Below are 12,374 nucleotides of genomic sequence, written 5' to 3'. Positions count from 1 at the left end.
ATTTTCCGAACCGGCAAAGTATATGCCAATGACACGATGTTGATAATCAATAATTGATATGGTATCAACAAGGGCGATTACCATTCCTGTTGATTAATCCATATCAGTAAGAATTGTGTTAAGCATTGATTTAAAGGCTCAAATTACATGTTAAATTGATAATGAATCAATTGATATGATAATTATCAACGAGGACGATTATCATTACCGTTGCCAAGTCGGATAATATTCCATTGTATTGAATCAACAAAAACGTCCTTGTCGAACTGAATTCATGCTCTCAGCTATGTTCTCGGGCAAAACGATTCAACCGAGGAGAATGATTTCTTTTCTCAATGTTTATTTAACATTTTGACATTTTCAAGAAGTAATTTTGTCATTTTCGCACTGAATTATTATCAGTAATTTTTATTAAAAGACCCATGCAACAGAAAAGTGTACTGTACCCTTTACCAACGATTCTACAGGAGTCTTATGACACAATTATGTGACGAATCACGAACAAGAACATTCTGAAACGTAACGAGCCGATAAGAAGGGGTGGCGGAACGTATTTTCTTTTGGGGTCAAAGCCAAAAAGGGCAAGAAGCAAACGGATATTTTCACCATGAGATTATCATCTGCGTGAAGTAGTTGTATGTTTTGTAGTAATCAAAATGAGCAAAGCTTTCTGAAGTGATTTCTGATTGATGATATATATATTTGCCGCGAGATAGCGTAGCGAGCAAGCAGTTTGGAAAAAATCCCAAATCTGAAGTTGTGAAACTCACTTTTTGGTCGATTACGACTCTAATTAATATTACAAAGAGATTTTTTTGCAGGAGTTTCGACATTTTATTCAGAAATCAATGATAAATTAACATGTTCACATTATTGAATGAATACAATTTAAATGTGACAATTTAAAAGATACATTGTAAATAATACAGAAAAGACTGATAATTAAATCGCGAGCTCAAATTTTTGGACATTACATGTAATAAGACATGAAAATCAAACATTCCAAGCAGTTTTTACTATCATGAAAAATATGTGTATTTTACTAACTGACGGGAGCGGGAAGCGCGAACTAAAATTTAAAATCACTGACTAAAAATTTAACCTGATGAGGACTGCATTTTAGTGAATGATAAATAGGATTAGGGTCAAATAATGCGAGCGCATGGGCGAGCTGAAACTGGATATAGGCACGAATAGAATGAGGTGGTTACTAAACAATAAATGATGAGAACGCAAAGCACGAGCTAGATATTTTATTACTTTTTTTTAAACCTAAAATGTATTATGTCTCATTTTAAAAAGGTATATTTCACTTTGAAAAATGACACATTTCATTTGAAAAAAGGGCACTTTCCATTTTGAAGAAAAGGTAATTTTTACTTATTGGATTTTTATTGGGGAGGGTGCCCCTTGCCCTCAGTTCCGCCACCCCTGCCGATAAAGGATGAATGAAAATTTGTGGCTCCATCCCGACAAAAAATTGCACAATTATTTTTTATCACTTACTGACTTATCACAAGGACCACCATTCAGATTGTCGGAATTTCGAATGAGGTCGCTCGTCAGACTGCATGTAAAAAAGTTGCTCTTGATGTTCGAAGATGGCTACTAGTCATAATCAGAGAAGAGGGCCTCGATATTGTTAAAAAAAAATGGAATAAAGGATAACTATTGCAGGGGCCGCGGAACGGTTTTCAAAGTGGGGGGGGGGGCTGACCATGCTAAAAATCACAATCATATGGTCAATTTTACGTTTTTGTACACGGTTTTGGAAAAAAGTGGGGGTTGAAGCCCCCCAGCCCCCCGGGTTCCGCGGCGCCCTTGTATTTTCGTAAAGGGGAGAAGTGTCACTATATAGTCTGTTACAACTTGAAAAAGAGTGTCGCTAGGGTAATGGGAGATTTTTATGTTTCCTTTCCTTTTATTCAATCATGAATGGTATCCATTTTTACATCGGTATCTATAACAATTTTATAAACATTAATTGCAAAATGGCCCATTAAAATATTATGAAAAAGGAACCCTCTTCTTTTTTATGCCAGCTGCCATCATGCTTTAACGAATAGTGTCTATGTGAAAAAATGTTCTTCATGGATAGTGAACCTATCCCCGGATACACTTATAACCGGTGAACCCGGAATTGTATGACTGCAGCTGTGGAGGGAATATGAGTGAAAGGTAAGACGACAGGGAAGGAGAAATGGGTGAGAGAAAGAAGGAGCGAAAGAGTGAGTGAGAGAGAGAGAGAGAGAGAGAGAGGGAGAGAGAGGGAGAGAGGGAGAGAGAGAGAGAGAGAGAGGGGGAGCGGAAGAAGGGGATGGTTAAGGCACTATGGAAAAAGAGAAAGATGGGGGGGGGTATGACTAAGAAATTGCCATTTTTATGAAGTTATAATTTTTTATGTGTTTTTTCATTCAATCAACATAAACATTACATGTATATAAATGATAGAGTATTAATCAAGTGGCACTCACATCGCGTGACATTCGCTTCTTTCATCCTGTAAACATCAAACCCGATAGATTGTGGCCTTGGGTAAGTGTACCACTCACGTGATCCCGAAATCATCAGATACTATACTGTACATACATACTTTTTTTTGGGGGGGGGGTCAAAGGCGTATCTAGGAGAGGTCAGACTCTGGGTGTAATGGGAAGCTTTAGAAAAAATAATTGTTTCAAATACCACAACTTTCTGGAGCTCGGTCGCATCGCTCCCTCTCTGGAACACTTTTTTAACAGGATCTCATAACATTTTACAGTACTTGTGTTTATTCAATATGTTGCTATAACTACTAGGGCTTGTGTATTTGTCAAGGATTTCATTAAAATTTATTCCCAATTTCTATTACCATGATTACTATTAAAACGCCGTCAACATTCAGGGTATTCTTTTGCTTATACCATGGTCACATTTGTTCTACGGCGGCCGTACGGCGAGTCGAAAACAGCCGTTTTATCAATTTTGATTCAAACCACCTATATGTAGTTGGACAAAAAATGTTAAAACGACTGTTTTCGACTCGCCGTACGGCCGCCGCAGAACAAATGTGACCATGGCATTAGTTTTGAGAGGAAAGAGCACCAATGACTGCGTTTCATGAATTAAAGTTCGAACTCATTCCACGCTTGGTCGCTTCGCAGATAACAGTTCAGGCCCGGAGGAGGGCACTGTAATGCCTAGATTCGCCAGGGGGTAGTCTTACAGTGGCCGCGGAAGCAGGAGGGGGCTGCGTGTGCTTCATCCCCCACTTAAGAAAAAAATTGTACGAAAACGTAGAATTGATCATCTAATTTTTGCATGGTCAGCCTCCCATTTTTGGCTCGACCCCCTTCCAAAACCGTTCCGCGTTCCTTGTCTTCATTGCTAATATGTATAATACCTAATGCTTTACCTCACGCTCGAGTTCACTGTGTCACAATGTTGAGTGGAAGGGGGGGGGGGTCTATTGGCCCTACCCTTTCAACAACAAAAAATATAGGAAACAATCTGTTTGCCTTGACTTTTCGTGACTTTTCAAACGGCTGGCATCCTCTGACTATGTAACCACTTTTGAAAAACAATTTCCGATCGTTTATCATTGCCAAATAGTGCATTCCTATCATCATGGATCAATATTTTGCAATCGATTAACTCAATTTGAAAGTTATTACTTTGTCGCCTGACACCTCTGACATCAGTATCAGTTTAGTTTCGGCAGCCTCCTCATCTGCTACCATTTGGGGATCGATATCAAACCAGTGTTAGTAAACGCTGTTCTGTTTACGATTTAAAAATGATCACAGAGATGATCAATCCGACAAAAATCTCGTTGTCGAGCTCAATGATCACGCCTGTACTTAGCAGTGCGGTGATCAGCATCATCATCGCAATGGTGTTCCGCGGTCTACGACGTCGCCTTCTTCTCCCTCCTGGCCCATGGTTCTTCCAGGTCCGGATGGCATACTACATGATGACGATGGCATTCCCGTCGCGAGTGGAGCACATCTTCGAGAAGCTGGCGATGAAGTACGGGAAGATGTTTAGTTTTAGTTTCGGATCCGACGTCCATGTCATCATCAGTGATCCCGAGATCATCCGGGAAGCCTTCGTCAGGAATAGAGCAGTTTGCAGTGATCGTCAGATCATGGCAGCATACAAGATGATATATGGAGGAGATTACAGTAGGTTCATGTATAATATTGTCATCTTCATTCCCAATTTATTGTTTTTAGAATCAAGATCGTATTTATCAATTTGGCAAAAAGAAAAATGGATAAATTTAGTTGAGTAACACATTGTTTTTCAACATATATTCATAAAACTATTTTGATATCAAACTTATTACTATGTGTGATATATGTAATTTGATTATGGATGTACATCAATTAGAAACTTTTGATGACAATCTTTTATGATGATTTTGTAACTGTAATTGGAATAAAGGAATAAATAAAATGAATTAATTTGTTAAAGTGTTAATCAACTGAGATGCGATTTTTTTTCCTAATATAGTACCTTATATAATACAATATTGGTTAAAGGTATAGTATCCAGATGTGTTTACTATTATGTATGAAATTTGCGAAATAAAAATAAAAGGGTTAACGACTTACTTATTAAGGGTTCTCCTTCTTCCTCTTCTTTTTTATCATCATCATCATCATCATAATTTTCATCATCATTATCGTCATCATCATCACTATCATCATCATTGTCATCATCATCATGCATCATCATCATGCATCATCATCATCATCATCATCACGACTACCATCATCACCACCACCACCACCACCATCATCATCATCGTCATCACGCATCATCATCATCATCACGACTACCATCACCACCACCATCATCACCAACACATCCACCACCACCACCATCATCATCATCATCATCATCATCACCACCACCATCATCATCCTCATCATCATACATTATTTTTAGCTCGCGAATCCCCTTCGTGACCCGTCTGATAAATGGTTAAATAATTTTTTTTGTCATCATATGACTCAGCATCCAACTACAATCATGATATCCATGGAAGTTACAATGATGGTAAAGTTATTTCAAGTCTTAATGAAATGGAGCCCAGGCCGAGTTGCCAATGTGACTGTTCCATTAACATGATTTGGTTACATACACACAGATCATCGTATCTTACTTGCAAATGGCCCTCTTTGGAAAACAGCCAGACGGGTGGTAGGTCCTTGCCTCAGGAACATCGGGACATGGGGCCAACAGATGGAGTCAATCATCATTCATGAAGCAGACTCCTTGTTGGGCAAGCTTGGTGAGCAAACCTCAAAGTCATTCGATCCTCGTCATCACATCAACAGAGCCGTAGCCAACGTCATCCAGACCATGGTTCACGGCTACAGTCTCGATCTCGACGACCCAAAACTTCAGCAGATGATAGATTCCTTTCAGGTAACCACGTCGCATCCAGTCGTCAACCGGAACTCCTTACGGTATTTCCCATTCTTCTACTACATGCCAAGGTTACGCCCTCTGCGGCAGGCTATGCAGTTCTTGAAGACCACGCTATCAACAGCCGTGTATTCACAGGCGATTGAGTACGACCATAACAACATCAACACAATTGTACAACGTATTATGCAGGCTGCAGAACAGGATGAGAGTACGGGAGAGGATAGGTTGAAGACCAAGGAGGTTTGGAGATTGGTCTTTGATCTCATGCTTGCGGGGACAGACACCACAGCAAATACTCTTCAGTGGGCTGTTCTTATTATGGCGCACTACCCAGAGATTCAAAAGAAGGTAGATCTAAGAAATTCTTTTAAAAAGGGGGCAGTACTAAAAAAAAGTACTAACTGTTCGTAGTAAACCGAACTACAATAAAAATAAAAACCTAACATACGAAACAAAACAAAAAGTATATCGGATTCAATTGGACAGGAATATTTCCAATGTGGACATATGTCCACCTCAACAAAAAGTTGATTTGAATAACATAAAAAAATCAAACTAGCATAACCACTGAAAATTTCATAACATTAAAAACATTTTTACATTTCAAAATTTCGCCAAATTTCACGAAAAGGTTTTATCGTAAATGAGGGGACTAATGACACCGGCCACTCACTCATTATAATGTTATTATACGAAATATTCAATATTTCAATTTCTCCTAATTAGTCACATGAAAGAAAGTTTTATTAATCCCTTAACATGTGAAATTACAATCATTTTAAAATTGTTGGGATCGGTCAAGTTGTTAAAACCTGTAAAAATTGAATATCATATAATTTAAATAATAAAAAAACTAAAGATATGTTGAGTGATGGACATGATCGGGTCTCTCGTTCGGATATAACTGAGTTTCGCATGGAACTGTTTGTGAAATTCACGCGAAACTTTAAAATGTTACAACTTTTTTTAAATTTTACAATCGATTTTGAAGAAATTTTCAGCGTTATGGTTTTTCTATTAATTTAAATGAACAATTTTGTGGGGTGGACTAATTGACCTTTTATCAAAGCTGAATTGTCTTAAGCAGGGCTTCGGTAAAGGTAATTTGATTGATGTTCGAGGATCGATTTATATTCCTATCTTAAAGAAAGTGGAGTGACCATCAACTTTTTTTTTTAATTCATTGATTGTTATTAAAAATCTAAATTTAAACCTCAATCCCCTTTTCTCGATTAAGTTGCCCTTTTTAAGTGTTCATCGACATTTGAGCTTAATAAGATAAAGCAGTCGCATATTTAAAGATACGGTCAAAGATTATACCCTGAAATTACAGCCCATTCCAATCCTAGACAGTGATGCTCAACAAATGCTCAACAAAAGTTTACAGTTAGTTCTTATTCAATCATTTTGATCTGGATGTAAACCAGAAAGGCATAAAAACATGTTCAATGTCGTATACTCGTATCCATGCCATATTGGTTTTCGATCTTGTCATGCCCGGGATCGGATGTCATGAATGTAGGAAAAGTGATAAACTGTTACGGGGTTTTTAAAAGGCCGAGATGGGATGGTCTAAGAAAAAAAATGCAGGACTAATGAAAACAAAATACTTCCCTTTTTTGTAGGTTCATGAAGAGATCGACCGCGTGTTGGATGAAAGGGGTCCACGGTTGCAAGACAAGAAATCAATGCCTTACCTCCAAGCAACGATCATGGAAATATTACGCATCCGTCCAGTTGTGCCAATGGCCATACCACACGTTACAACTGAAGAGATTGTATTGAGAGGGTACACCATCCCAAAGGTAAGCTGGCATACCCCAGGGCTCTAGGGGTGAATCAAAGGGTTTATTTTCAATTGGTCTAATGCCAATTCGTCCAATTACCAACTCGTCCAATTACCAACTCGTCTACTTTCATTTGGTCTACCATCAGTTCGTCCACTATCTACATGACCTAATTGCCATTTAGTCCACTCCCACTCACCATTTCGTCAAGGTAGTTGGTTCTATTTAGTCCATATAACATTTGGTCTTATCTTGCCGATAATTGGGCGAAATGAATGAAGATTACATGGATATTAGACCAGCTGATTATGAGACGAAATAGTCATATACGATCCGAGGATTAGACGAAGTGATGATTGGACCAAATGGTTGTTAGACGAAATGTTGATGGACGGATCGTCATTAGGCTAAATAAAGGTAGATCATGTGGTGAGTGGACGAGTTGGCAGTAGACGAATTGGCATTTTACCAATCAAAGGCGGAGAATTGGGGGAAGGGCGGGTCAGCACTCTTTTGACAAACAGCAGCAACATACGAAGGGTATTATCACTGAAGTAAAATATGCTTGTCTAAATACGTCACCAATATGCTGATTAGAAAAATCATTTATTTATAATTATGAGAAATAGAACAACTTATTGATGAAGTTCGACTATCTGTTTTTGTCGAACTGTACCAGAATTAAGGTTGATTTTGACCACTTTTCTTATAGGACTGTTCGGAAATTATGTAAAAGGCATTTGAATCGACGTAATCACATTCGATCGATCTATGACACATAAGATTCAATCTTGTTTTAGAATAAATGTCTCTTTGAAATTTTTAAATTTTTAAAAGAATTTTATAATTCCCTTTCCATGATTAACAAATTTAAAATTTTACCTTTTACATATCAGTACTCTGTATTCTCATTTTGCAATATATTATGTGATCTTTCATCTTCTTGTTATTCTGCTTCATCTCTCTCTTTTTTCTATTTCATTGTCTTCTTCTTCCCCATCTTTTCTCCTCCTTCTTCTCCCCTTCTCCTCCTTCTTCTTTTTCTTCTTCTTCTTTTCTTCCTCTTCTTCTTCTTTTCTCTTCTTTTTTTTTCTTCTTCCTCTTATTTGTTTTCATTATGGGGGTGTTTTACATTACCCTTTTACTGTAAATAGTATGGTTTAATACGCAGTAGTATGTTATTTATTGCATTCAGTATGTGTACTTTTTAATTATGCAAATAATTACACTGTTTTGAGACATTTTTAAGATTGTATATCCATGTGCAATGCAGTCTTTGTAACTGCGATGCATGATGTAATAAATACCATACCATAAATCTGATAAAGTATGAATTGTAAAGTTAGAAGAAAAAAATGGTATAAACACTAAAATTACTGAAAAACACTGTAATCGACCAATAATATTTTCAACGTTTTAATTACCTATTTTTATTCAGGGTGCCATTCTAACTCCGAACATCTGGTCATGTCATCACAGTGCCGAGTTTTGGGACAACCCGGAAGTGTTTAAACCTGATAGGTTCCTGACAAATGACATGAAGTCCCTTGTTGATGAGCCTCTTGCGTACATGCCATTTAGCTGTGGTGAGTTTCAAAATCATTTTGACTCTAATGTGACTACATAATTGTACGGTCCCATTATTTGCCCATATGCCGTATCATCATGTGTTAATGAGAATTGAAAAAAAAAGATCATTTAGAAATGAGGCCATTAAGCCCTTTTCGGTAGCGCGATGATTTTGAGATATCATAATTAAACCCTTTCCTTTCCATTTATCTCCTTTTCTCCCTTGGTCTTGTCCATGGCCCCCAAGCGGCCTATCTGTACGCTAGTATAGTTTCTTTGATCCATATTATGACCAAGAACTTCGCGAATATGTTTCGCCTGGACCGGAAAAACGTTTGTAAAAGTTTGCAAGAATTTTTCAAAGAGATTTCGTTATCGCAAACAGTTTTCTTGTCGCCATGCGAAAAAAATCCCGCTAAATTTACTTGAGTTCTCAAAACATTTGCAAGCCTTTACAAATGGGCAATTAGTGACAAGTTAGCAACATGGTTACTTTATAAAATAAATACTGTTTCAAACAGTGGGCAAATAGCTTGCATGTGACAGTGCAAACAAACATTGGTAATGTTCGCAAGCATTTGCAACAGTCGACAGAAAAGTTTGCAAAACTAATTAACCAAGCATCATTACAGTTTTTAACGAGACATTAGTGGCAAATACTGTTTCAGAATCTGAAGATGAGTGTATTCAGCATTTCTCATTGGTCAGACATGGACCTATTGGTAGTGGCTCCTAACTACAGTTAAAAGAACACTGTCCCAATCTTTATGGCCAAAGTCAATTCAGTGAAAGTGTCAATGAGGTTTTGAGCCAACTTTTCGTCCAAATGATTTACATCCAGATAATAAGGTATATGGACTAATGCTAATCTCTCATGGGGCTATTCCAAATCAATAGTGATATCTCTTTACACTACTAAAACTCCGGTGTTGATCTAACACCAGCCCGGAATCTATATAATTATGTCCACATCAGAGAAGTATTCAAACAGCACCAGTTTGTCGTCAAACCAATGCTTGTTTTAATACCAACTGGTGTATCTGGTGTTAAACCGAAACCAAACTGGTGTTGTTTCACACTTTTCTGGTGTGGACATAGATACCTGGCTGGTGTTAAATCAGCACCGGAAATTTTGCAGTGTATGTTAAAATAAAATGAAAGGTTTTCCATTGCCTAGCCCGAATCTGGTCATTCGCAGGTACCTCTCTTCTCTAATGATTATTAAGTCGTTATGTTCCTATATGGAATATAAAACACATAGTGCCTTTCGGTAATTTAATGTGTAGACCATCGATCCATGTTTCGGATGAGGGGGGGGGGGGCAAAAGTGAAAAAAGGATGTCTATAACTTTTCGGCGCGCTCTGGGCGCTTAAGTATAAGACAGAATTTTTTACCAAATTTACAATACGTATATGTTCCGTACTATTCCTATGCAAAGTTTAATGGTTTTTCTTGTATTTAAATGGTCGGGGGGGGGGGACCTGTATGTTTGCCCAATAGCAAGATCGACGCATCTGTCAATCAAAATTGACAAATCAATATTTTGCTCTTTCTTTATCTTAAGGCTCTCGGAAATGTCTTGGAGATCAACTGGCAAAAAACGAACTGTTCCTCATCTTCGCCAAGATCATGCAGAAATTCAACATCGACTTTGCGCTCGGTGATCGTCCAGAGTCACTCGATGAGGGGTTCGAGAAAGGTGTGATCTTACGACCGAATGCCATGAAGATTCGATTACTGCCTCGTGCCATTTACCGGCATGAAGAATGAAAGTTATTGAAAACAGAATAAAATTTGTCAGTAGGTCCAAACTATACAGCGCCCATTTATTTCTATCTCACCAAAAAATTATTTCTAACAGTTAATAAATTCAATTTCAAACATAATTGTGACAATAAATTTGATTATGCCGATATAGGCCTTTATAGCATGTCGCTGTCTTTGAAGGAAACTGCACCACAAAATGCCAAATATATCCTTCATGAACGCGGCCGTGTATCGCATTTCATGTCTGTAATCATGGTAATACAACATAAATCGATATTCAAGTTTTTTTCTGAGAATAATTGCTTACATTTTTTTCCCAGTGGCGAAGCAAATTTTATATTCTTTCATTTCTCATCATATTTTGCTAAATTTAAGTATCTTGAGTATCCACTATTTATCATTTTTTCTGTTCTGTTTTTTTTTTCTCCAATCAAATTTTTAATTCACAAACTAAGTGGAATTTAAAGATAAAAGTCACATTTTGGTTCCTCTGGATCAATACCAATTCCCACGTACTTTCTTTACTCGGTTTTGTTTCGGGAAGACGGCTCAAATTCTCAGAAATAACTTTCTCCAATTAACGTTTGCTTATTATTTGAAATTACACTATATTTTGTCATTAATTCTAGACCCTGTAAAAAAAATTGTGGTATCTCTACTATTCTATAAAACACAATCAACTGTGATTCGAAGTACACACAGCAACAAACGGTGTAGAAAAGGTTGCAATCGATTGTAAGTGTTCTTTTTTTTTGGGGGGGATATGCTGTTATTACTTTCACAGGGACCCAAAGTGGTATATATTGATTTTCCCTTATATGAAATGTCCTTTTGTATATATTCTTGAAAAAGTGTTATTACCATTATTATCACAAGGGGTAATACAGTGGCGTACCTAGGATTTTCCGCAGGGGGGGGGGGCAAAAAACGTCCGCCAAAAAAATTGACAAGGAAAAAAAATGGTTCAAGCTCGCCAGGGGAGGCAATAAAGGTCTTCAAGATCGTCAGGGGGGGGGCAAAAAAGGTCTTTGAAGCTCGTCAGGGGGGCAGGGATACGTCCTTTGCTTGGGGGGGCATACTCCCCCCGTACGCTAGTGGGGTAATATCATCGTCATACTGTCACTATATTTTCATCATCATTATCATCATCGACATAATATCAACATTTTCTATCATGATCAGAATATATTGTATCTATCATGAATATTCTCTATCGATTACTATCATATTTCCCCATGCACTTCATGCATGAGGATAATTTGAATATAAATACCGATCTTCATCAGAATTTAGTCAACGCCGATGTCAGTTCTTATCATTTTACCATTAATGCTTTCCATGGCCTTGGGAAGCGGGGGTGCTGGGATGCTGAAGCACCCCCAAGATTTGTCGGGGGGCTGCTTGTGTTTTACACCATACGAAGTAAAAAAAACATGATTTTATAGAAAAAAGATCATTTGCAGAAAGCAATAACAGAATCATTCTGTAAATTCAGAAAACAGGAATTTTTCTGCAATTTAACAGAACAGGTCTGTTTAAAAGGGGGAAAAGGGTGTTTTATTTAAGGAAATTTGTAAGGTTCATACACCAAAATACCAATCCTGTAATTTTTACGTGATATAATGTAAGATTACGCAATCTGGTAAGATTACAGGTGTTCTCGGGACTCTGCTGCAGGAACTTCTTTTATTCCAAGGATACATTTTCTAACAATGCAGGCAGCACCCCCTGGTAAAAAAATAAAGAAATTTCACAAAAATCACCATAATGTTTTGAAAACGTTTTTTTTTCTTGTCAATTTTTCTCTCACCAAACTATTATCATTTTGTAGT

The 12,374-nt window shown here is 37.4% G+C and overlaps 1 protein-coding gene across 1 annotated transcript; it reads left to right on the top strand.

Moving 5' to 3' along the window:
* Positions 1–3,723: 3,723 nt before the first annotated feature.
* On the top strand, positions 3,724–11,438 carry LOC121431339 (cytochrome P450 2U1-like). The gene is made up of 5 exons (XM_041628876.1): positions 3,724–4,163; positions 5,135–5,766; positions 7,044–7,223; positions 8,644–8,791; positions 10,340–11,438. The coding sequence occupies exons 1-5, from the start codon at positions 3,776–3,778 to the stop codon at positions 10,543–10,545; spliced, it is 1,554 nt and encodes a 517-aa protein (XP_041484810.1). The 5' UTR covers positions 3,724–3,775; the 3' UTR covers positions 10,546–11,438.
* The last annotated feature ends 936 nt before the right edge of the window (positions 11,439–12,374 follow it).

Source organism: Lytechinus variegatus, chromosome 17 (assembly GCF_018143015.1).
Source record: "Lytechinus variegatus isolate NC3 chromosome 17, Lvar_3.0, whole genome shotgun sequence".
Lineage (NCBI taxonomy): Eukaryota > Metazoa > Echinodermata > Echinoidea > Temnopleuroida > Toxopneustidae > Lytechinus > Lytechinus variegatus.
The sequence above is the reverse complement of the archived record's forward strand: the minus strand, read 5'-3'. Positions and strand labels throughout refer to the sequence as shown.